Source organism: Carcharhinus amblyrhynchos, chromosome 8 (assembly GCF_965287045.1).
Source record: "Carcharhinus amblyrhynchos chromosome 8, sCarAmb.v2.hapA, whole genome shotgun sequence".
NCBI classification, from domain to species: Eukaryota; Metazoa; Chordata; class Chondrichthyes; order Carcharhiniformes; family Carcharhinidae; genus Carcharhinus; species Carcharhinus amblyrhynchos.
The window spans coordinates 57402080-57429273 of NC_137331.1; the positions used below are offsets into that span (position 1 = coordinate 57402080).

The following is a 27194-nucleotide window of genomic DNA, read 5'->3' on the forward strand; positions in this document are numbered from 1 at the left end:
GGATTTGAAATTTTCCCAGTATACTTCAAATTACCCTGAAAAGATAAGGTATGAAAAATTTGAGCAACCAAAAAAGCTAGCTATTTCACACTGCTACCACACAATGGGTAGAACTGAGAAATAAGAAAGGGGAAATCACTTTGATAGGGTTGTTCTATAGGCCCCCATATAGTCGGCTGGAAATTGAGAAGCAAATATGTAAGGAGATTACAGATAGCTCTAAGAAAAATAGGATGGTAATAGTAGGGGATTTTAGCTTTCCCAACATTGACTGGGACAGCCATAGTATTAGAGGGTTGGATGGAGAGAAACTTGTTGAGTGTATCAAGGAGGAATTTCTATTCAGTATGTGGATGGCCTGACCAGAGAGGGGGCAAAACTTGACCTCCTCTTGGAAAATAAGGAAGGACTGGTGACAGATGTATTAGTGAGAGATCACTTTGGGACCAGTGACCATAATTCTATTAGTTTTAAGATAGTTATAGAGAATAATAAGTTAGGCACAAAAGTTAAAATTCTAAATTGCAGTGAGGCCAATTTTGATGGTATCAGGCAGGAACTTCCAAAAGTTAACTGGAGGAATCTATGGGAAGGCAAAGGGATGACTGGTAAACGGAAGGCTTTCAAAAGTGTGTTAACCAGGGTTCAAGGTAAGCACAATCCTCTTCGAGTGCAGGGCAACACTAGCAGAAGTAGGGAACTCTGGATGACTCAGGATATTGAGGCCCTGATCAAAAAGAAGGAGGCATGTGACATGCATAGGCAGCTGGGATCAAGTGAAAGCCTTGAAGAGTATAAGGGGTGTAGGAGTAGAGTTGAGAGAGAAATCAGAAGGGCAGAAAGGGGACATGAGATTGTTTTGGCAGATAGGCAAAGGAAAATCCAAAAGGTTTCTAGAAACACATAAAGGCCAAAAGAGTAACAAGGGAGAGAGTAGGGCCTCTTAAGGATCAACAAGACCATCTATGTGCAGATCCTCAAGAGATAGGTGAGATCCTAAATGAATATTTTTCATCAGTATTTAGTGTTGAGAAAAGCATGGATGTTAGAGAACTTGGGGAAATAAAAGTGATGTCTTGAGGGGTGAATAGTTGGAAGCTTTTACCCACGTCGGAAATGACAAATACAAAGGGGTCACAAGTTCAAGGTAAGGGGGGCAAGGTTCAATACAGGTATGCGGAGGATGTATTTTACACAAAGGGTGGTGGGGGCCTGAAATGTACTACCAAGCAAAGTGGTTGAAGCAGACGGTCAAGGATCATTTAAGACTTATCTGGATAGCCATGTGAAAAGACTGGGAATAGAGGAATACAAACAGATGGTCTAGTTAGGAACACATAATCGGTGCAGGCTTGGAGGGCTGAAGGGCCTGTTCCTGTGCTGTATTGTTCTTTGTCTTTGTCTTTGAGTGTACATATTACAGAGAAGGAGGTGCTGAAAGTCTTAAAGCGCATCAAGGTAGATAAATTCCCAGGACCTGATGAAGTGTATCCCAGGACATTGTGGGAGGCTAAGAAGGAAATTGCGTGTTTCCGAACAGAGATATTTGAATCATCGATAGTCACAAGTAAGGTGTCTGAAGATTAGAGGGTGGCAAATGTAGTGCCTTTGTTTAAAAAGTGCTGCAGGGAAAAGCTTGGGAACTACAGGCCAGTGAGCCTCACATTTGTGGTGGGTAAGTTGTTTGAAGGTATTTTGAGAGACATACATTCTCTCTGGCATTTGGAGATGCAAGATCTGAATAGAGACAGTCAGCATGGCTTTGTGAGTGGAAAATCATGTCTCACAAATTTGACTGAGTTTTTTGAAGGGATAATTAAGAAGATAAATGAGGGCAGTGCAGTTGATGTTGTCTTTAGCAAGGATTTTGACAAGGTACTGCATGGTAGGTTGTTGCATAAGTTAAATCTCATGGGATCCAGGGTGAGGTAACTAAATGGATACAAAATTGGCTTGACGACAGAAGCCAGAGGGTGGTTGTAGAAAGTTGTTTTTCAAACTGGAGGCCCGTGACCAGTGGTGTGCCTCAGGGATTAGTGCTGGGCCCACTGTTATTTGTCATTTATATTCATGATTTGGATGAGAATATAGGAGGCATGGTTAGTAAGTTTGCAGATGACATCAAGGTCCCGGCGCCAAATTTAAACACCAGTTCAACAAATCCGCAACACTCATTCCAGTCTACCTGTTACCACCAGAAGTCTGGGATCCAAAAGCAAAAGGTGAGCAGCCTCAAAAGAAGATAGCATCTAGACCCTTGAACCCTTATTCAGGGAGTCCAGGCTTACAGGTATGGTTGGAGAAAGTACACCATCCTCACCTCTCCAGCCTGGATGCCCAATGTCCATATGGTCAGTGCAGCTAACGCCTGCCCGTGAAATGCTATCAAATGCAGGAAGTGAATGAATGATCCCATCTACTATGCCAGTCCTCTCTCAGCTCCCTCCACTATCAAACTCTCAGCATGGCACCATCTATTCAAACAACTACTCTCTTCACTATCTCACACATTCAGTTGCAGGGGACACGTATCAACATTTATTCTCGAGGGAACATGCCCAGTGGTATTATTATAAGACTATTAATCCAGAAACTCAGCATTGTAAATCATGCCCATGTGACATCAATTCGGTGAGGTTTGAAAATATGCTGCCAGCCCAATATGTGGCAAGGGTATTTTTTAATAATAATATCGTCATCTATTCAATGTATTGAAGTCAGGTTCACACCCACAGTGGGCATGAAGCTAATGACCTCACTGGTGAGGGGCAGTGAAAATCAGAAGTTGTGGCCTCACCAGCGAGATCTATGACCTCCGGGTTTCGCTGGACTTTGAGTCCTTCCTGGTATTCCTGTGGATGGTGAATGTGGGCTCAAGATCACCCCCATTCGTTATCCTCTAAAGACACAGCTGTTGACACAGGTGAGCAGTCCAAACACTGTCACCTAGGAGAGTTTTAGCAGATGCCACTTAAGCACCAGAATTGTAATGGGCAAGCAATCTGAAAGCAATATGTGATTCTACTGCCCAGACATATCTGGGATCATTCTTCAATTTGTGTAAGTAATGATATTGATATGATGCATCTTGCACAAGATCTCATAAGAACAAAGTGCGGGAGTAAGGAATTTAGCCCCTCGAGACTGCTCTGCCATTTAATAAGATCATTACTGATCTCATCTCGGCCTCAATACCACTTAACCTGCCCGTTCACCATAGCCCAACAAACCAATACTAATTAAAAATCTGTCCACCTCTTCCTTAAATTTACTCAAAGTCCCGGCATTCACCGCATTCTGGGATAGTCCAGATTCATCAGACTGACAGAAGTAACAATATTATGCAGCAATGGAGTTACAAAAGGAAGAAGATGATAAGCATTCCTCTTTAGAGAGGTGATGGTAGCAAGGGCACCAGTAGCACATAGCTGCCAGCGATCTCTGAAATAGCCTGGATCATGAACAATTCATTTAATCTGAGGCAATGCAGTTACCTGACCCCAGTGCAGCCCTGTAGAGTACTGCACTGAGTAACACATGCTCAACTGTAGATAACCATTATTGAACTAACTTTGTAAACAGCTCTCCCCAGGGACAATGCCATGTGCAGTGCCCAGGTACTTCACAGGCATGACCTCTCCCTGCAGGGGCTGTACTTACCTGTGTGCCCCGGCAGATTCTGTTCGCCAGTTCCCTGTTTGTAAAAACCTGTCCAGAGGCCTAGTGGTGTGACGTACATGGGACTTCCATACATGGAGGATTTTCCAGCGGGGAAGCCCACTGATTCTATTAAATGGATGGGAGAATGGAGCAAGGAAATCTGATCAGTGCAAAGCAATTTGGGGACTCCATCTTGATTCCTGCCTGATGTAAACAGGGGTGGAAAATTCCCCCACCCCCGAATTCGCCATTGTTTATATTCAAATAATCATCTAATGCCCTCTTGAATGCCTCAGTTGATCCTGTCTCCAATTTCTCCAAATTCTCCAATCTGTCTCTATAACTGAAGTTGCTTATCCCTGGAACCATTCTTTAAATCTCTTCTGTGTTCTCTCAAACGTGATCCCATCCTGACGAAGAGGGAAACCTCGAAAGCTTGTGAGTATTATCAAATAAATCGGTTGGACTAAAACCTGGTGTTGTCAGACTTTTTAAAATGTCACATCCAGAACTGTACACAATATTCTAACTGAGGTCTAAGTGGTGTCTTATAAAAGTTCAGCATAACCTCCTTGCTCTTGTACTCTAACTCCCCACTTCTCTGCAGCTGAGCCACCCATGGTGCCTTAGACCTAGTTCTGGCTGCACTCCCCTGAGGAACTATTGCCCTTACCCATATCAAAAATGTAATATCAAGAAAAAGGACTCTTGTACTACCTGCCTGGATCTCTTAGACCGCCTGATGGTCACGTATTTGCTCTCTGTCTTCATGTTCTTAACCTGCGGTGTAACCACATAGTTCTCTGTCTCACGGATGCATGATGTGGATGTGCCGGCGTTGGACTGGGGTAAACACAGTAAAAAGTCTGACAACACCAGGTTTTAGTCCAGCCGATTTATTTGATAGTAAACTCACAAGCTTTCGAGGGGACTCCCTCTTCGTCAGGTGAATGGGGAGTTCTGGCCTCGGACAGAGCGTATAAAGCACAGACAGTTTAGAGATTACTGATTAGAATGCGAATCCTTACACCTAACCTGCTGTTCAAGTCCTAAAGTGGCTGACAATGTATGTGGAAGGAGCACTGATCACAGGTTACAGAGATGTGTATTGTCTCTAGACAGCACAGTGAGTGAGGTTTTGCAAACCCAGGCAAGTCACGGGGGTTACAGATAGTGCGACATGAACCCAAGATCCCTGTTGAGACCGTCCTCATGTGTGTGGAACTTGGCTATCAGTCTCTGCTCAGCGACTCTGCGCTGTCGTGTGTCGTGAAGGCCGCCTTGGAGAACGCTTACCCGAAGGTCAGAGGCTGAATGCCCTTCCACATCTCTTTAACCTGTGATCAGTGCTCCTTCCACACACACTGTCAGCCACTTTAGGACTTGAACAGCAGGTTAGGTGTAAAGATTCGCATTCTAATCAGTAATCTCTAAACTGTCTGTGCTTTATATGCTCTGTCCGAGGCCAGAACTCTCCATTCACCTGACGAAGAGGGAGTCCCCTCGAAAGCTTGTGAGTTTACTATCAAATAAATCGGTTGGACTAAAACCTGGTGTTGTCAGACTTTTTACACGGATGCACAACAGTGACTCCAGCCATTGCTCAAGTAGTAAAACTCAGAGCTCAAGCTTCTGCAGCTAGTGTCGCTTGCAAATGTGTTCATCTAGAACAAATGGTGCATCCTTGACTTCTCACATACAGCAGGATGCACATTCTACCCAGTTTAGCTGACCTGCCATATTATTCCATTAGAATAAGCAGAATAATTTAGCAAATATTCACCAATCAGCTTTTTCCCCTGTAATAAGGTAAAATCAAGCTATTGAAGAGTGAGAAAAGGTAGGAAATGAAAGGATTGCTTCCTTCTTTCCACTTCAAGAAACTCCCACACTGGTTAACTGGTTTGACAATGTTTATAGCAGTTACACTGACAAGACTAATATTTATTCCAATGGCACAGTGAACTTTAGGAATTCTGTGTGCGACATACACAAGCACTCTACGGAACTTTAACAATTTGTATGAATTTGGATGAAAGTCAATTGGTTGCTGGAAGTTGAAAAAGCTGATAGGAAAGCAACAATTGGTCCACAAAAATTTACTCTAATCTATCAAAATAAAATGTTCTTTTGATGAAAAATTATGAAACATGTCGAGGCTTAAAATTTCAGGTTCCAATGGCTCACTACTGATAGTGTAATGGATCTTCAGTTTTATACTTTGTAGATGGTATTATGTTAATACACTGTATAATGCTTTACATGATCATCTGAACTTCCTCAGTTAGCTATTTTAGTGGAGGTATTAATTAATTTAAAATAAACATAACAGAAAAATAGTGTTATTCTTCCAGCATCCCACTGTATAATTTCAAGGTCTTAGTGACATGACTATGTAGGTCCCATTTCAGAAAAGAAACTGGAGTTGCGGAAAAAAAATGACGCACTTGGTTTCCATCTTAGGAAGCAATTTCCACCTCAAAGGACAACAGATTTATTATATAACATAAACATATTTTACTCAGTCTAGTGCCATCACATAAAAGCGGCGACTCCACCCTCCAAACTTTTTTTTAACAAGTCTGTACAGGCTCACTCATATCAATTGAAAATTGTAAATCTTTCAATGTATTCCATTTTGGAAAGTAAACATTATTCTCTCCGTTGAAATGGATTTGCATTTGTCTCATTCTCCTTGGTGATAAATTTCATTCCTGATGTTTCCCTGATGTCAACAGCAATGTGAGTCACTGAAGTACATAAATATCAGCATTGCTGCACACCACTAAGAAACAGTACATCTATAACCATTATTTGGATTCAGATTACACTGCAGACATGATTGAGAGCTCCGAAGATGGCCTTAGGCTGACAATACTTTTTGCAGTGTTTTGAATTGTTGTGGAAAAAGTGGGAGTACAAATTCTTTCAGATGACATGATTTATTGCTTCAAGTATAGTATGTGATATACAAGGCTACAGTTGGATAATATTGACTTTAGGGGAAGAAGTGAAAGTTAAGTTAGCTAAGTGTACAAAACAAAAGATAAAATTATTGGGGCATCAAAATTCTTATTACATGTTAGCTCTCAACAATGTGTTTTTATTCATGCCAGCTAAATCTATTTGAAACAAAAAAAGAGATGTTAATTCTCCTAGCCCTGCTCCATAGCCTTTTTAACACTGCCATGTTCTTAGGGAGTGAGCAGGTGGTGGTAGGAATGGAAAGGGGGTTTGTGATTGAGTTGCCTTTCTGATCAAAGCATAAATACCTGTAAATTTAGACCTATGATGCCATTAGAAAACCAATGTAATGTTACTGCCCACTAAGTGGAACATCTGCTGCAGAAGTGCTGCTCAGTAAAATATGCTCAATGGAGGAATGCAAAAGCTCAGAGACCCATAAGGAATGTTTGTGCTCATCCTTCTTTTCAATTCACATAATCCTTGAAAACAGGCTCTCCCCCTCCTGGATGCACTTGGCTATCAATCTGAGAAAGGGCCTTTGTGTCGTCACTGGCTCAAACCCAGCAAACTGCCTTCTGACGTTCATTCTGGGCAAGGAGTTCCAAACAACTTTTTTTAAATTCATTCATGGGACATGGGCATCGCTAGCTGACCAGAATTTATTGCCCATCCCTAGATACCATCAAGAAAGTGTTGGTGAGCTGCCTCCTTGAGCAATTGATACAACTGAGTGGCTTGTTAGGCCACTTAAAATTTGACAGTCAACCACATTGCTGTGGCTCTAGAGTCACGTGTAGGTCAGACCAGGTAAAGGCTGCAGATTTCCTTCCCTAAAGGGCATTAGTGAGCCAGATGGGTTTTTCCAATAATTGACAATGGTTTCATGTCATCAGTCGATTCTTAATTCCAGATATTTTTTATTGAATTCAAATTCCACCATCAGCCATGATGAGATTCAAACCCAGGTCCCCAGAATATTAGCTGAACTTCTGGATTAATAGTCAAGAGATTATACTACTACGCCTTTGCCTCCCCATAACTAATTAGCAAACAGCAAGTTTCCATGAACAGTCAAGAGATAAATGCCCAAACATTCTGTTGCCAGGGAATCTGGAGTAACTGTTAGTTTGGAAACCGGGAGAACTTCCCAGTTCTTTGAAGAGTGCCGTGGGATCTCTTTGGTTCACAAGAGGGGGAAAACGTGGCCTTAGTTTCACATCTGCATCGAAATGTTAGTATAACATAGCCTAAATTATATGTTAATGTCTTTGGAGTGAAACTTGAATCTTTGAACCCATGGCCTGCAGACTCAGGGGAGAGAATGTCACTACTGAGTAAAAGATGAAACTTTCATTTCATAAACATTCACATTGACATTAGTGTCTCTTACTATTTGTCAGCCACATCAGAATGGCATTGACACTAAAGTCTTAGTTACACAAACATTCACATCAAAAACCATTCCGATCTGAGTAAAATACCACCTGGAACCTTTTCGCTGATACCATGGCACAATAAAATCCAAAGATTGAGATTTCACTTAAGATGCTGGTAATAAGAGGATTTGAGAATAATATGTTAGCAATCTTAAACTAGAACTCCTTTCATGGAAACCAATAGGTCTTGGCTATGCGACAAAGAAACATTTCTTTTAAATTGTTAAATTTAAAGTGAAAGGTGTTAGTGCTTAGAAACATAGAAGTGTTTCAGTGTTAGCATGAAGCACTGAAAATATATTACTCATGCAAAGTGTAGCTGTATTCATATCAAATCAATGTGCCTTAACTGCAGCCTCAGAAAAACATGTGCATCTGTGTCAAGTGCGAGTTCCCACTCTTCACATCCTTGTGGCTTCTGTTAGAGAGGTTTCTGTCCCAAATCTGTGATCCTGGAATGTCAGGATGGACTGACTAGGAACCAGGATATGCCAGAGTTTAAAAAGTTTGGGGAAATTTACAGAATAGGAAGTATTTTCCTCCCAATATTTGGCTCTAGGGATCGGAATTTGTGATCTACCTACGTGTTGTCTGGTTGAAGAAGTTCATGCTGTTTTCTCATAAAAATTATTGCAATCAAGCAGGAGTTGCACTGCTGGCTGGTTGAATGCTGACCAGCACTAACTGGAACATATTCCAGTTAGCCTGCAGTTCTTTAGTGTGCTGTGTTTAAAGAGGAGCCAAACTAATTCGAAGGAAGCTGCTCTGATTGTTTGTCATGCAAATGCCTGCAAGTTGGCAAATGAATAGTACACGAAGAAGGGAGAGGATTCTTAGGTTCACACACATACAATGCCAGAGGCCTTAGTGAAGGAGGTCGAGTGGCCAGGTCAGTTTCCATAAGGGCCCAGGAGGGTCTCATGGATCACCCTCAGAAGGGAATGGGAGCAGGTGATCATAGAGGTCAACTCCCAAAGTCTGGCCATCAGGACATGGCAACAGTTTAATAACCTCATATGCATGGGCACGTGATTGCAACTTCAAAGGATATCTTACACCCACAGCTCCACAAGTTCTTTAAGGGAGGCAATGGCCTAGTGGTTCTATCGCTAGACTATTAATCCAGAAACTCAGCTAAGGTTCGAATCCTGCCATGGCAGAGGGTAAAAATTGCATTCAATAAAAAAAAATCTGGAGTTAAGAATCTACTGATGACCATGAAACCATTGTTGGTTGATGGGGAAAAAAAAACATCTGATTCACTAATGTCCTTTAGGGAAGGAAATCTGCCATCCTTATCTGGCCTGGCCTATATGTGACTCCAGGGCCACACAATGTGGTTGACTCTCAACTGCCCTCCAAGGGCAATGAGGGATGGGCAATAAATGCTGGCCAGCCAGGGACACCCATGTCCCATGAATGAATAAAAAAAAACATTGCTCAACACACCACATACCCATCAATCGCCATGCAGCAGATCCCTGCAATCAGGAAGCAGATCAAACATTCAGAGATTCCAACTCACCCGCATCCAGGTTGCAATGAAGCAAGCCTCAGTCTCAACTCTTGCAGTCTTCATATCACTCCAGCTATTCAGCCTTGGCAGGTATACCACCCCGACATGCTGCAATGCAATCACTGGTAAGAGTGTCATTGAATATGATGCAGTGTATTTGGATGGTGTGCCTGTCACAGTTGCATAGCTGACATTGTGTGCAAGCTGTGAGATGCAGATGTGAGATTTTCAGCAGTGTCAAGTGAGGTAAATTGACACTAATAATGTTCAAGGTGAGTGATGGGAGTGTGATGTATTGAGTAATGTGTGAGGCTAGTGGTATAGTTAGTAAGATTTTATATTTGATTGTGAAATCAGTGAACTTAATTACTCATGTGAGATCATTGAATTTCTTATGCCACTGCATAGAGGCCCTTGGCTGGACTTCTGGCATTGGCTAATAGTACTTGCTCCTGTTGTCTTCCCAGAGTTTATCTGACAGATCTCACAGCTATCTGAGGATAGACAACCTCTCTTCTCCTCTCCACTTCCTTCACCAGGCATTCAGCATTGAAACTTCAGAGAAGTTTCTCCCTTATTGTGCCTATTTTCCTCTTTTTTTGCTCACTGTCTTATTCTGCAACAAGTTTCAGCACCATGCTTCAGTCAGAATGCGGGTTCCTTTTAAAAGCACAGGCAAGTCTTAAGTAATGCAGGCTGGTTTTGAGTGGTCCTAGTCTCACACAATCCTGATCCTTCCCTTGATGAGGTGGACAGTCATTCAGTAACACACACAGCTATCACTCAAATCAGCAGTCAATGGAAAATCAACAAACTGCATACATGGGCAGCAATGAGCACACCTTCTTACACAATGCCTGTGTCCATTTTCAGGCCCTGTCCAATTTTGCAGACTACGTTTTTTTACTCTAACTGAAGTAAAGAGTTCCTATTGCATAATCGAACCAAACTGGCTGCTCCAACCTTCTGTTTTTTGGTCAAGATGCAAATACTTCATTGTAGTTCTCAGAGGGTTAAGGAACCGATAAGTTTCCATGTAAAATTGAAAACAAACGTGGCTCAAACTTTAAGTGAGGGATATCACATCTGAATGATTTTCTCCTCCAAATGATCACACATGTTTCTGTTTTAAACAAAGTCACAAAGTTCTGCCCATATTAAATATTGTGCAAGAAAGTTGCTTGTGATTGTAAGCTGAAGCTTGGACTTGATAACAGCAAGAACCGAGGGCCAAGAGTGCTCAAAAAATAACAAAAATAAAGAATTAAAGAACTGCCCACAGCTAAAATACAAAAGCAACCAGCCTAAATGATGCACGAGTTTCAACATCCAATCAGATATGTGCAAATAGGAATTACAGTATTAATTCTCGTGGTTCAAGGAACAGGCAATTATTTTCCCCAGAAAGCTGTCAATGCAGTGGATGGTCTATCTAATGTATTGGCCTAGAATTTACATTTGCAGATCAGATTGCTGTTGTCTGTCCTGCAATATATAAAATCCAGCGCCATGACGTCAGGTTGGAAACTCCATGTCAACATGCTGGTTTCCCATAATACAGAAAGTGGGCTGCAATTGAAATCAGCAGCCCACCCACCATTCTAAAAAACATCCATAACAGACACTGAACGTGTTAACAAATCAATTGGCCTGAATACTGCGCCACTATGGAATAATGAGGTTAGTGTGGACAAGCAGGAGAGAGTCGGAAGTGTGCTTTTTCACCGTCTGAGCTGAAAAAGCAGGCATACATTCTTTGAGGGGTACCTTGTGGACATTGAGGGCAACCCAAGGTGATACCTCTTGTTCTGATCCCCTGCCTAGCCTCCCTTACTTCCAAGAACCACACAAACACGCCTCCTTCCTTCTCCAGCCCCCCGCCACAGTGCCTTCCCACCAAAGAAATCCCAGACTTATCTGGGACCTGTATCCATTGCTGTCTTCATTGTGGGACTGCTTGCAGCCTGAGCCAAGCCCACTACTGAGAACCGGCACTGCTGGGACTGTTCGAGCTGCCAGCCATACACCATCCCCATAACTGTTTCATTTTGTGAAACATATATTCACAAGCATAAAGTAGATCTGTTTTGCGTTTACATCCATGTATTTATCTGTCTGATTTAAGATAAATCTAAATTCTTAAGGCCTAAAATTACACATATTTTTCTTATTAAATTCAATTTGTGGCAAACCGTGGACTGGGAGGATATTCATCGATTATCTGGCTATATGTTGGAAGGCATGTCTTTGTATTCTTTATGAAAGGCTGCACAGAAACATTTCCAATGCATTCTACTGGTTTATGGAAAATATTACTGTGTTTGTTCTTTATGGGCACAATTCTTGAGCAAAATTAGAATTGATATACTAATTGAATAGAATTGAGATGTAGAATGAAATCAATGGAAAGCCCCATTTGAAACAAGTTAATTTTATTTTGCTAACGGGACTGAAATTCCACAGAGGCTGTATCCTGGCATAGACAGCATCAACTTTGCCAAAGTTTGTTAAGGTCAAGGGTCCTCCCTTCACTTGAAGGGCCTGGCAGCCACCCAGGCCAGTCAGAGCATATTTGGAGCAGATAGCAGTCTACCCTGGGGAGGAGGAGGATGAGGCCCAGGAGGAGGTTGGACAGGGGCCGGGGTATGGAGGATATGCGGCGGCAAAAGTCAGGCAGGGCCAGGCACCAAGGGAGACTTTCATCGTAACAAGGTTCATCGAATAGGGGAATGGTGTACTGTTCTTCAAATCTGCACCTGCCCACCACACCTAGGAGCCTTCAACAGCCACTCTCCCACATATTCATACCCCTGCCATGGGTCCCATTGATATCAAACCAAGGTGATGGGCCTGGGTTTGCAGTGCTAGCGAGTTACTATTCCAGGCAGGAGGGTGTTGATGACTTGTAATGTGGCACATTCTGATGCTGTCCTGGTGGCACACATGTCTGACTCCTATCTATCTGTTATCTGACTACACACTAGGGCCTGGGCCCAAGTCTGCTGAGGGTTGGGGTCACCGCCTTCTAGCCCAATGTCCCAGGGTCAGGAGGGAGCAGTTCTGTGGTCCGATGGGTGATGGGGATGTGCGCCTATAGGGTCACCTGCAGACCTCTGCTGCAGCTGCTTTGAATGAGCACTTGGGAGTACCACAGCAGTCAGGGGTCTGGCACAAGTGATAGGAAATGGTGATTGGAGAATTGGTGGGCTGAAGATTGTATCTCACACAGCATGACGCTCTGAGCGTCTTTGTGTATGGTCAGGGTGCAGTCATCCCTACGGAGGGCAGGTCACAGTTGACTGCCCCTCCTGCATTTTCCAGCTCTGCTGCTGCACCTCCAGTAGCTTCAAGATAATGGACCCCAGTGGCCTGGCACCTGGCTTGGGGCAGCTATTTCCTCAGCTCCAGCAGACATCCACATGCCCGAACCCTTGGACATTCCCGTTTACACACGTGCATCATCAATTTTGTGGCGTTCACCAGAAAGTGCCCCAGGAGCCTCATCACTATCTTCTTACACTGAAGTGACCATAGGTGCGTTGGTGGATAGTGCCTGTGCCGACTCATGGCTGCTTTCCTCAGAGCCTCCCTCAGAGGTATCAACTGGGGTCTCCACAGGGAGCAGGGGGGTGGTTTTGGGATGGGTGGAGTTGGGCGCCAACTCCTCAGGTATCAACTGGGGTCTCCACAGGTGAGTGGGGGGCAGGGAGGAGGGCGTTCACCAACTCCTGAGGCATCAACTGGCGTCTCCGCAGGCCAGTAAGGGGGAAGGGGGCTCTCCACCTCCTGAGGACCCAGCCTCAGCTTTTTTTTAATTTACTGGTGTCACAAGTAAGCTCACGTTAACACCACAATGAAGTTACTGTGAAAATCCCCTAAGTTGCCACACTCCGGTCCTGTTCAGGTACACTGAGGGAGAATTTGGCATGGCCAATTCACCTAACCAGCACGTCTTTTGGACTGTGAGAGGAAACCGAACACCCAGAGGAAACCCACACAGACACGGGGAGAACAGTCACCCAAGCTGGGAATCAAACCCAGATACCTGATGCTATGTGGCAACAGTGTCCCCATCTGGGCTGTCACCTGTAAAATGAAACATATGGGTAAGTGCAAGGGAGGGGCAAGATTCTGGATAGGTTGCAGCTGACTTGAGATAGTTCACATGATTGAAAGTTGTAGGCTCCTCACTTCTCCAGCACACCCCGACCTGGCTGTCAGACACATTTCTCTCCCCTGACTCACCGACAGTTCCATTGTCTGTTCCTCAGAGGCAGTGAGGATGCACAGCACAGGGGCTCATCCCTACTCTTCACCCATTCCCTCCTGTTATGGTTGTCTTCTCCTGCCGGGACAGAGGGGGACATTGAAAGACTAGTGACTAGAATTTTGCGAGTGTCGGGCGTGGAGGCAATTGGATGGGGGATGTCAGGGCCATGCCTCAGCAGGCAGGGGTTGTGTAGTAGGGTGCCAGAGGGGTTGGAGGAAGGTGGTTGGTATTGGGGGCCACGTGGTGTCAGGGAACGGCTCACCACGGACATTGCAGCCGTGACAGATGGGGCTAATGTCAGGAAGGGATGAACACTCACCCTTGCTGCCTGACTGAGATCATTCATCTTCTTCTGGCACTGGCTGTTGGTCCTCCGTGCCAGTGTGCTTGGGCACTGACCGCCATTGTTACTACCTCCAGGCCACATTGCCAATCTGATCCCCCGGCCTACTGGCTCTCTCAGGGGGAGGGTGGGGGAGGGGGGGCAATGTTGCCGTCCTCTCCTCTACCCCATCCAGCAGCTATCTCAGCTCCCCCTTGGTGAACCATGGGGCTGCTTTGAGGGGAGCCACCTTCCTGGTGTGATTGCCTGAGTACATCATTAATATTGGACTGTTTGGGCCAGTCATGTGCATGAAGCCTCTATTCCAGCGAGAACCATATTGGGAATTTTTCATTGCACTCAGTGTTGAATGACTGTGTTGCGGGGTGTGCTGAAAAGACCAGTGGGATTCACTCCCATTTTCAGACTTTATTGACACTTAGATTTTTTTGGGGAATTTAGCCCAATAATCAAATAAATAAGAGATCAAAAACAAAACAGAAAACAAGTAATTACAAAATTATTTTAGATTGGATACAGCAAAGACAGTGGCTGTTGACAACAACCCACTATACTCTGAAGCACTGTGCTCCAAAAGTAGCTGTACCACTAGTCAAGCTGCTCCAGTACAGCTAAAAAACTGTACTCTACTCAACAGTGTAAAACATTGCCACATACACAAATCAAGACAAATGCAACTCAGCCAATTACTGCCCTACCAATTTACTTCCCACCATCAGCAAAGTGATTGAAAGGGGTCATCAACAGTCCTACCGAGTGGCACTTACACAGCAATAACCTGCTCACTGATGCTCAGTTTGGGTTCTGCCAGGGTCACTAGGCACTTGACCTCATTACAGCCTTGGTCCAGACTTGAGGGGACAGTGACTGTCCTTGACATCAAGGCAGCATTTGACCAAATGTGGCATCAACAAGCCCTTTGCAAAATTGAAGACAATGGGAATCAGGAGGATAACTCTTCACTAGTTGGAGTCATATCCAACACAAAGGAAGATGTGATCATTCATCTCAGTCTCAGTGCAGTTTTGGTCACCGCACTTGCGCAAGGATATTTTGGCCTTGGAGGGAGTGCAGAGGAGGTTCACTAGGCTGATACTGGAGATGAGGGGGTTGGACTATGAAGAGAGACTAAATAGACTGGGTCTGTACTCGTTGGAGTTTAGAAGGATGAGGGGGGATCTTATAGAGACGTATAAGATAATGAAAGGGATGGATAGGGTAGAGGTTGAGAGGTTCTTCCCGCTCAGAAAGGACAGCAGGACTAGAGGGCACAGCCTCAAGATAAGGGGGGGGGGGCAGTTTAGAACGGAGTTGAGGAGGAACTTCTTCACTCAAAGGGTGGTGAATCTCTGGAATTCTCTGCCCGTTGAAGTGGTGGAGGCTACTTCGCTAAATATGTTTAAGACACGGGTAGATAGGTTTTTGGCAGACAAGGGAATTAAGCGTTATGGGGAGAAAGCGGGAAAGTGGAACTGAGCCACTTCAGATCAGCCATGATCTTATTGAATGGTGGGGCAGGCTCGAAGGGCTAGATGGCCTACTCCTGCTCCTATTTCTTATGTTCTTATGTTAGGACATTAGTGCAGGGGTTCCTCAGAATAGTGTCAGAGGTTTGACCATCTGCAGCTGCTTCATCAATAACATTCCTTCCATCATAAGATCAGAAGTTGGAGTGTTCACTGGTGACTGCATAATATTCAGTACCCTTTGTGACTCCTCAGATACTGAAACAGTCAATGTCCAAAAACAGCAAGACCCAAACAGCATTTAGGTAGGGCTAATGAGTGACAAGTAATATTTGTGCCACCCAAGTGCCAGGACATGATTACTTCCAACAAGAGAAAATCAAACCACCTCCCTTGATATTCAACAGTATTACTGTTGCTAATTCCCACACCAATTTCTGGCAGTTATTATCAACCAGAAATTTACCTGGTCCAGCTGTATAAATACAAAGGATATGAAAGCAGATTAAGGATTGGGAATTCTGCAGTGAGTAACTCACCTTCTGACACCCCTTGGCCAGTCAACAATCTACAAGGCACAAGTCAGGAGTGTGATGGCAAACTCAACAGTACAGTGCAGCTCCAGCAACACTGAAGAAATTTGATACCATCCAGTGCAAAGCAGTCTGCATGATTGACAAATTATCCACTTTAAACATTCACTGCCTATACCACCAAGGCACCACGTTGGCCACGTGTAGGATGCAATGCAGAAAATCACCAAGGCTCTTTAGACAGCATTTTCCAAACTTGCAATCTCTACCAAGAAATATCACCTTCTGTAAGTTCCCCTCCAAGCCAAAGGCCACTCTGCCTGGGAACTATATCACTGTTGCTTCATCATCGGCACTGAATGCCTTTGAATGAGGGATGTCCCCCTCAGGAGCCTACAAGCAAACACACAAACTATTGTTTGTTAAGTTCATCATAGGGTGAGCCTCCCACACCACCCCATCCAGTATTCCCCCCTCCCCTACCCTCACCTTCCTTTTTGTGCAGGGTGAGCCTCACAGCAGCAGCAGGATGGGGCACTAATCATCTACTTAAGGGCCTCAATTGGCAACAGGGTGGGAAGATCATCCATGCGCCTTCCTGCCATGTACTTAAACAGGTGGGAAGCAGGCAGGCTCTCCACCCACCACCCTCCTGCTTGATCAAATGCCACTAAACATGCAAGATTCTTCCCATGAAGTTACGGTAGTGATGTGAATGTCATATATGAGGTGAGATATAACGTCAAGATATACATAGATCAATGAAGATTAATGAATGAAGATTAATGGACTACTTTATTTTCTGTAATTTATACTTTAATTTTTCATATCCTATGTGAAAGCAAATGTTCAGGTTATACTTTTAAATTATGTTTGAGCTACTTGCATTCCTCGGCAACATTGAAGCAAAGCAATGCTTCCTCCTATTGTAAATTTGGGCTGATGTAGTTGCAATGCTCACATCAAAATGCTACCCTTTCTCTAAAGTTTCCTCACACTTTAATTACTTTCAGATAGCGTTCTGACAAATTAATTTGCATAGTAGAATATTTAATTTCCAAATCTATTTTACAGCCTCCTTCACTCTTTTAATAATTTACTCCCAGGGATAAAAAATATTCTCTCACCTCAGACAAATGATTCCTTTGTGCAGGATTCTCAGCAATTGCTTCAGCCTGGTTAACTGGTGAACTAAGGCATCTTCCAAGTTGACTGACAGGTGTTGCCATTTGATTTGAATTACAGAGGATTTCTCCTTTACTGTCAGGATTGCTAGAGGTTGCAGTTTGAAATAGTTGACTGTTCGGAGTCCGAGGCCTGCTTGCTTGAGCTAATGGTGTTTGAAGCCTGTTATACTGGTTGTTGGGAGACTGAGGTTGACTGTTTTGGTTACTGGAGCTCCGTGGTAATTTACTTCTTTGGCTCTGAGGTGGAATTTCTTTGCCAAGAAGACTTGGTGGTGTTTGAGGTCTAGAAATCTGGCCCAGTAATGTCTGCGACAGACTTCCGTGGTAATTTGACATATTTAATTTACTCCGAATATTCGAACTCCACTGCATTTCAGATTCAGTTGTTAGTGCTGTTGTACCAAGTTCCTTGTCAAGTTCTGCAAAAGGAACAATTTTATTTTTCTTAGTTATAGCACCTGCCAACAGTAAAATAAATAATTCAAGAACATTTTTCCAATTCAAGTTTACATGAAAATCTTTCTAATGAAAATTGGATATACTGAGAGATGAACAGAGGGAGTCAGACAGAAAAACATAACAGGAAGAAAAGAACATATAAGAAAATGCTACCTGAATAATTCCATGAGAGATTGCCTGGTGTTCCAAAAAAAGGCTTGTTCAGGAACTACAGAAACCCTTGGTATTTTTAAGATGTATTTCGTTGGGACACTTTTATTTGGTAATTATCTATACTTGGAAAAATATGTGAAATTGGTAAATATGGCAGAAATTAGTAAATACTGCCTGCATGGACATGGACATATTAATGTTTGTCAGTTGAAAAATAGGGTTACATGGCAACATAAGGTAGCAATATCAGACTCCATTTCTAAATAATTGAAAAGACCTGCCACTTCCGTGATTTTGTCTTCCTGATAAAGTAAGAATGGAGATGAGCCTCACATCTGTGGTGGGTAAGTTGTTGGAAAGAATTTTGAGAGACAGGATCAGCAGGCATTTAGACACACAAGGACTGATTAGTCAGAATGGCTTTGTGAGTGGAAAATCATGTCTCACAAATTTGATTGAGTTTTTTGAAGGAGTAATCAAGAAAGTAGATGAGCGTCATGCAGTTGATGTTGTCTACGTGGACTCTAATAAGACCTTTGACCAGTACCTCGTGGTAGGTTGTTGCATAAGGTTAAATCTCATGGGATCCAGGGTGAGGTAGCTAAATGGATACAAAATTGACTTGACGACAGAAGCCAGAGGGTGGTTGTAGAGGGTTGTTTTTCAAACTGGAGGCCTGTGACCAGCAATGTGCCTCAGGGATCAGTGCTGGATCCATTGTTATTTGTCTTTTATATTAATGATTTGGATGAAAATATAGGAGACATGGTTAGTAAGTTGCAGATGACACCAAGATTGATGGCATAGTGGACAGCGAAGAAAGTTATCTCTGATTGCAATGGGATCTTAATCAATTGGGCCAGTGGGTTGACGGATGGCAGATGGAGTTTAATTTAAATAAATGTGATGCATTTTGGTAGACTGAACCAGGGTAGGGCTTACTCAGTCAATGGTAGGGCATTGGGGAGAGTTACAGAACAAAGAGATTTAGGGGTATAGGTTCATAGCTCCTTGAAAGTGGAGTCACAGGTGGACAGAGTGGTGAAGAAGGCATCAGCATGCTCGGATTCATTGGTTAGAACTCTGAATACAAGAATTGGGTTGTCTTGTTGAAGTTGTACAAGACATTGGTAAGGCCACACTTGGAACACAGTTCTGGTCACCCTATTATAGAAGGGATATTATTAAACTCGAAAGAGTGCAGAAAAGATTTACTAGGATGCTACTGGGACTTGATAGTTTGAGTTATAAGACAGGCTGGATAGACTGGGACTTTTTCTCTGGCATGTAGAAGGCTGAGGGGTGATCTTATAGAGATCTATAAAATAATGAGGGGCACAGATCAGCTAGTCAATATCTTTACCCAAAAGTAGGGGAATCTAAAACTAGAAGGCATTGGTTTAAGATCAGAGGGCAGAGATACACAAGTGTCCAGAGGAGCAATTTTTTACACAGAGGGTGGTGAGTATCTAGAACAAGCTGCCAGATGTGGTTGTAGTTGAGACAGGTACAATTTTGTCTTTTAAACAACATTTAGACTGTTACCTGGGTAAGATGGGTATAGACGGATATGGGTCAAATGCAGGCAATTGGGATTAGCTTAAAAAAAGGGCAGCATGGAAGGGCCTGTTTGCATGCTGTAAACCTTTATGACTCTATGACTCTCAGCATATACTATTCAATCAAATTAAAAACACATCATTGAAATAACTGGATTAATAAATACATCTATGCTGGTAAGATTCATCAGTACTTACAGTTTATACCAAAGAATGCAAAAGATGAAAGGATATTAAAGTTAATTGTGATTTGTCTGATTTGAAAAGGGCTGTCAATTCTGGAATTGCCTGTGTAATTCCCAGTGGGATGCATGGTGGCATAGTGGTTAGCAATGCTGCCTCACAGTGCCAGGGACCTGGATTCAAAGAAAATTACAGCACACAAACAGGCACTTCAGCCCTCCAAGCCTGTGCCGACCATGCTGCCCGACTGAACTAAAACCTGCTCCCCTTCTGAGGACCATATCCCTCTATTCCCATCCTATTCATGTATTTGTCCAGATGCCCCTTAAAAGCCACTATTGTATCTGCTTCCACCACCTCCCTCGGCAGCGAGTTCCAGACACCCACCACCCACTATGTAAAAACTTGCCTCGTACATCTCTTTTAAATCTTGCCCCTTGCACCTTAAATCTATGCTCCTTAGTAATTGACTCTTCCACCCTGGGAGAAAGCTTCTGACTATCCACTCTGGCCATGTCCCTCATAACCTTATATACTTCTATCAGGTCACTCCTCAACCTCCGTCATTCCAATGAGAATTCCATGTTTCTCCAGCCTCTCCTCATAGCTTATGCCCTCCATACCAGGCAACATTCTGTTAAATCTTTTCTGTACCCTCTGCAAAGCCTCCACATCCTTCTGGTAGTGTGGTGACCAGAGTTGAACACTATAGTCCAAGTGTGGCCTAACTGAAGTGCTATAAAGCTGCAACATGACTTGCCAATTTTTAAACTCAGTTCTCCAGCCGATGAAGGAAAGCATACTGTATGCCTGCTTGACTACCTTCTCCACCTGTGTTGCCACTTTGTAACTTGTGTACCTGTACACCCAGATCCCTTTGCCAATCAATATTTTCTGCCATTTACTGGATACTTCCTATCTGTATTAGACCTTTCAAAATGCATTATCTCAAATTTGTTCAAGTTAAATTCCATCTGCCACCTCTCCGCCCAAGTCTCCAACCGATCTATATCCTGCTGTATCCTCTGATGGTCCCCATCGCTCTCCACAAATCCACTAACATTTTGTTGTCCGCAAACTTACTAATCATACCAGTTAATTTTCCTCCAAATCATTTCTATATATTACAAACAGCAAAGGTTCCAGCACAGATCCGTGAGAAATGCCACTTGTCGCAGTCCTCCATTCAGAAACGCACCCTTCTATTACTACTCTCTGTCTTCTATGACCGAGCCAGTTTTGTATCCACCTTGCCAGCTCAGCTCTGATCCCATGTAACTTTATCTTCTGCAGTCTGCCATGAGGGACTTTGACAAAGACTTTACTGAAGTCCATATAGACAAAATCCACTGCCCTACCCTCATCAATCATCTTCATCATTTTTGGCCTTGGGTCACTCTCTATGTGGAGTTTGCATGTTGTCTGCATTGGTTTCCTCTGGATACTCCAGTTTCTTCCCACAATCGAAAGATGTGTGGATTAGCTGGATTGGCTACGCTAAATTGCCCTCTAGTGTCATGGGATTAGTAGGATAATTAAGTTGGGTTACGGGGATAGGGCCTGGGTGGGATTGTTGTCAGTGCAGATTTGATGGGTCAAATGGCCTCCTTCTGCATCGTAGGGATTCTGTATAATTGAGAAGCTGATGGTTGAGCTCGATGGAATTCTGTTTTAGTATGAGATAAATACTCACAAACTGCCTCATGAAACATTTTGTGTCTGCTGCATTTCCTTTTGTTTGTTTTATTGGTTAGCTCTGCTATATCTAGATTACAACAGTTAAAGAAAGTGTTTCCAACCACAGTTAATAAAAGAGAATTAATGCACATCTAGGAATTGGGACATTTTATCTTAGGGCAATATCACAGCGTTATCATACTGTGACTTTTTTATTCTTTCAAGGGATTGGGCATCGCTGGCTGGGCCAGCATTTGTTTTTCATCCCTCATTGCCCTGGAGCAGGTGGTGAATCACCTTCTTGAACATAAGAACATAAGAAATAGGAGCAGGAGTAGGCCATCTAGCCCTTCGAGCCTGCCCCGCCATTCAATAAGATCATGGCTGATCTGTCGCTGCTCAGTTCCACTTTCCCGCCCTCTCCCCATAACCCTTAATCCCCTCTAACTTTTGTAGTTCATGTGGTGTAGGTCCACTCACAGTGCTGTTAGGGAGAAAGTTCCAGGATTTTGACACAGCCACAGTGAAGGAATAGTAATATAGTTCCAAATCAGGATAGTGTATGGCTTGGAAACAACTTGCAAGTGGTGATATTCTCATGTATCTGTTGACCGTGTCCCTCTAGGTGGTAGAGATCACAGGTTTGGAAGGTGCTGTTGAAGAGACTTGAAGTGTTACTATAGTGCATCTTGCATATTCTGCATACTTCTGCCACTGTGCATCAGTGGTAAAGGAAGTGAATGCTTAACATGGTGGATGGGATCCCAATCAAGTGGGCTGCGTTGTCCTGAATGTGCCAAGCTTCTCGAGTGTTATTGGAGCTGCACTCAGCCAGGCAAGTGGAGATTATTCCATTGCACTCCTGGTTTGTGCCTTGTAGATGATAGACAGACTTTTGAGAAACAGAGGGTGAATTATTCACTGCAGAATTCCCAGCATTTTACCTGCACTTGTAGCCACATTTTCTATCCTAAATTTGAGCAAGCTCTGAAAATGCACAAATTCTCCACCCAAATGGCTGGTCCAGTTTGGTTTCTGGTCAATGATAACCCCACCTGAATGTTGATGGTGTGGGATTCAGCAATGATAACGCTATTGAATGCCAAAAAAAGATTAGATTGTCTCCAGTTGGAAATGGCCAAGGGTAGTACTTACATGGCATGCTAGGTATTTGCCACTTATCAACCCAAGTCTGAATGTTGTCTAGATCTTTCTGCATATGGATATGGACAGCTTCAAGGCTGAGGATCACTGGTGGTACTCAGCATTCTCATTCTGACCTGGTGATAAAGGGAAGGCCATTGTTGAAGCAGCTGAAGAGGTTAGGTCTCCTTGTACAGAGTCAAAGAGGTTTACAGCATGGAAACAGGCCCTTCGGGCCAACTTGTCCACGCCACCCTTTTTTTTAAACCCCTAAGCTAATCCTAATTGCCCGCATTTGGCCCATATCCCTCTATACCCATCGTACCCATGTAACTATCTAAATGCTTTTTAAAAGACAAAATTATATCCGCTTCTACTATCATCCCTGGCAGCTTGTTCCAAACACTCACCACCCTTTGTGTGAAAAAATTGCCCCTTTGGACACTTTTGTATCTCTCCCCGCTCACCTTAAATCTATGCCCTCTAGTTTTAGACTCCCCTACCTTTGGAAAAGGATATTCACTAGCTGATCTGTGCCCCTCATTATTTTATAGACCTCTATCAAATCACCCCTCAGCCTCCTACGCTCCAAAGAAAAAAGTCCCAGTCTATCCAGCCTCTCCTTATAACTCAATCCATCAAGTCCCGGTAGCATCCTAGTGAATCTTTTCTGTATTCTTTCTAATTTAATAATATTCTCTCTATAATAGGGTGACTATAACTGCACACAGTATTCCAAGTGTGGCTTTACCAATGTCTTGTACAACTTCAACAAGACGTCCCAATTTCTGTATTCAATGTTCTGACTGATGAAACCAAGCATGACGAATGCCTTCTTCGCCATTCTGTCTACCTGTGATTCCACTTTCAAGGAGCTATGAACATGTACCTCTAAATACCTTTGTTCTGTAATTCTCCCCAGTGCTCTCCCATTAACTGAGTAAGCCCTGCCCTGGTTCATTCTACCAAAATGTATCACCTCACATTTGTCTGAATTAAACTCCATCTGCCATTCATTAGTCCATTGGCCCAATTAATCAAGATCCTGTTGCAATCGGAGATAACTTTCTTCACTGTCCACCATGCCACCAATCTTGCTGTCATCCACAAACTTACTAACCATGCCTCCTATATTCTCATCCAAATCATTAATATAAATGACAAATAACTGTGGACCCAGCACTGATCCCTGAGGCACATCGCTGGTCACAGGCCTCCAGTTTGAAAAGCAACCCTCTACGACCACCCTCTGCTTCTTTCAAAAATCCAATTTTGTATCCATTTAGATACCTCACCCTGGATCCCGTGAGATTTAACCTAATGCAGCAACCTACCATAGAGGTTTGAGTGTTGACATCTATATGTCAACTGGACAGTTTTGTTCCCTCCTTTCAAGACCAATGTCTGGCAAGAGTTTACTAATGGCACCCAGCATTAGATTCGCTGAAAGATGACTTTGAAGCAAAGTGACGGGCAGGGGAAAAGCTGATCTTAGGTCCTTGTCCTTGGTATTTTGTTAGATGGGACCAAACAAATGATTGACATGAGTTAAGCCACCAGCCCCTAGAACTAAAGTAAAGAAACCGGAGCTTGTAAGGGAAGGACGCTGACTTCTCCAGATGGAACATCACTTGGGAAAAGTGAGGAAGAAAAGAGGAATAGCTTCTTAACACTTTGACTGGAAAACCAATGGCTGTGGCCACCAGCTACAGGAATCAACACTCACTCCACACAATCCTTCCATTTGTCTTCTGGGTCCAATAATCCAAAATTGCTCTGTCACAGGTCATTCAATTTTCCTACTTATTTATCTTCTGCATAATTTTTTAACTGTAACTTCTTAATAAACTATTTCAAAATCACTTATGAGCTTAACCTCCTTTTTGGGTAATCTGTAACTCCCAAACTCAAATCTTACCGCCATCCTAAAAACGTTAATATATTAAACCCAACGTGTTTGTGTTCTTGCCTGGCAGGGTCAGTAGCAGCTGCGCTGCCTTACTGGTGATGGTGGAGGAGCCTAAAAATGGAAATAATCCTTTTTTTTGTTTAATAATCTGGAATTTATCAAGCACATTTTTCATAATTATTTAAGTACTCACAGGTGAAAATTAATAAAGTCTATTTTTTAAAAACTAAATAGAGGAGGAATTCATACATACCAGTGAGATACTTCTCCACCGCTAACAGTTCCTTTGAAGCCGTGAAATCTTTTGTCTGTTTCTGATTCAATGACCCTCCACTTTGGCTAGACAACATGCAGGATTCCCAGAATGGTTGGCGCTGTATACACAGAAAATGGGGAGTCCATCTGTGAGCTTTATTTGACTATTCAAATTATTGAAATAATCAAAAAGAGTAGAAGAATAGAATACAAGGTGTAGAATTCTGGCTTCAACTGTACAAAGTCTCATTAGGTCACACCTGGAGCACTGTGAACAATTTGAGCATTGCACCTTAGGAAGGACATATTGGACTTGGATGGAATGCAGTGTAGATTTCAACAAATGATAGCTGGACTCCAATGCTTAAACTATGAGGAGAGATTAAACAAACTGGAATTTAGTAGGGATGGTTTGATGAACTTTTCAAGATATTGGTGGGAACAGATGTGGTAAGATTAGGAGAAACTATTTCCCCTGACTGGGGTGATTGGAACTAGAGGATATAGTCAAACAATCAGAGATAGCCCTTTTCAGACTAAAATTAGGAAGCACTTCTTCATGCAAAAAGCAATGATTAATTTTAAAACTGATATTGATAGATTTTTGTTATCCAAAGGTATTAAGGGATATGAGTAAAGATCACAGATCAACCATGATCTCAATCATAGTACGGAACAGGATTGAGAGATGACATGGCCTATTTTTATTTCTATGTTCTCCTCCTCTATTGAGGGGAACTGGTTTATACTGGAGCAAATTCCATCTATGCCAGCCATTCTTTCATACTTTATCCACACATGAACCTAAAGAGAGAGGTTCTGAAATCCCAAAAGGTCCAACTAGTCTTGCTCTGTGACTGAGTTGGGGGACTTTGTGGAACCCTCAGGGAAATGGAATAATGGGAAGCTATTAACATCAACTAAGGAAGTTAAGGGTGGTATCAAATTTAAAGAAAGGGTGCGCAGTGCTGCAAAAATTAGCGGTAAGCCAAGAGATTGGTTATGTTTTAGGAACCAGCAAAGGATGTCTCAAAAAAAGTAGAAATTGGAATTTGAGCAAAAACTAGCAAGATAGACAAAAACAGGCCGTAAAAGCTTCTACAAACATATGCTCAGGGAAGGAGTATCTAAAATGAGGATTCGTCCTTTAGAGGGTGAAACTGAATAATTAATAATGAAACTGAGAAAATAGCAGAGGCTTTGGAAAGGTATTTTGTATCCATCTTTACAGTGCAAGACTTTGCCAGTCATTTATGGATCCACTTCACGGAAGTATATAGGGAATTAGATCGGGCTAGATTGAATGAAGCTAATTCATCCAAATAGGCTAGGACATTAGTCTCGCACACCACACAGGAAGGCAAGAAAGCCTGTGCTAATTTTGACCTCGCAGAGACCACACACAATGAAGCATGGATTCTCTGACACTTAGCTCGAGTCTGGGAACAGAAAGGTCAGGGGCTCCCAATGTCATGGTCAGAAATGGAGGTGAGAATGCTTCCATGAGGGGTAGCCAGGCTCCAGTATGGAGAAACGAGGGTAGAGGGGATCACCAATACAAGAGAGGTACAGCTCCACCTTACACAGCAGCCCCGGGGAGAGATAGAAGGACATGTTTTAATTGCGGGCAGCCAGGACACTTCGCCCAAAATTGTAGGAGACACCCACCACCATATACACGGTCCCCGAGACTACCAGGACAACCGGCTCCACCACTTAGGGCAGCTCCTAGATACAAGAGAGAACACCGCCCACCACCGATGGGAGGTCCTGGTCACCCCACGCATACCATAAGCACAAGCCCATCACCGTATCCAACTGTCCTTACTTATGGAACTCTAGATTGACAGTGCCCGGCGCACCCACCCCCCCACCACCCCCACCCCACCCCACCCTCACCCCCCAACCTGGATCTGTAGCACCAGGTGGAACAGCATAGGGAGACCCCTAGTTAATGGCGAGGTAAGAGGCCACCTCATAGAACTCCTTTGGGATACCAGAGGCTCCCGAACTACCCTGAATGTATCAAAATTAAAAACAGACACCCCTTGGCCAACTACGGGCACAATTACACTCAGTGGATTCACAGGACACAAGCAGGAGGGACGCATTACAGCCCCTGAACAGGTCCACCTAGGTAACGTGGTCTGTGACCATCCGGCAGTGTTAGTTGAGTTTCTCCCAAGCGCTGAATACATCTTGGGGTCCGATTATACGAATAAATGTAATCTTACATTCAATCCAGCTAATCGATGCATTTCGCAGGTGGCTATGATTAGCAAAGTGCCTTCAATCATTCCAGTTGGGATATATGCTAACAGGGTTAGCACGATAGGGGAATTCTGGTTTGATTCCTTAACAATTAGCAGTGATCCAGCCATCACGGAGGTGCTTCAAAGAAACAATAGAGTGTTTGCAAGGCATAAACATAATTGTGGCCGGATCCTGGGGAGGTGTAAATTGAAGGGCTGGATCTGA

The 27194-nt window shown here is 43.3% G+C and overlaps 1 protein-coding gene across 3 annotated transcripts in view; it reads right to left on the bottom strand.

Annotated features, from left to right (window-relative positions):
- c8h8orf34 (chromosome 8 C8orf34 homolog) overlaps positions 1-27194 on the bottom strand; it is a 376587-nt gene that overhangs the window by 15752 nt on the left and 333641 nt on the right. Inside the window, exons 11-13 of one of the 3 annotated variants that reach the window (XM_080194885.1) lie at positions 24715-24835; positions 17319-17797; positions 9589-9687 (exon numbers count right to left, since the gene is read on the bottom strand). In XM_080194885.1, coding sequence (XP_080051011.1) covers positions 9589-9687; positions 17319-17797; positions 24715-24835 — 699 coding nt within the window. Of the gene's footprint in view, positions 1-9588; positions 9688-16510; positions 16585-17318; positions 17798-24714; positions 24836-27194 lie in introns of those variants that run through there. The other 2 variants (XM_080194887.1, XM_080194886.1) reach the window with 2 other exon arrangements.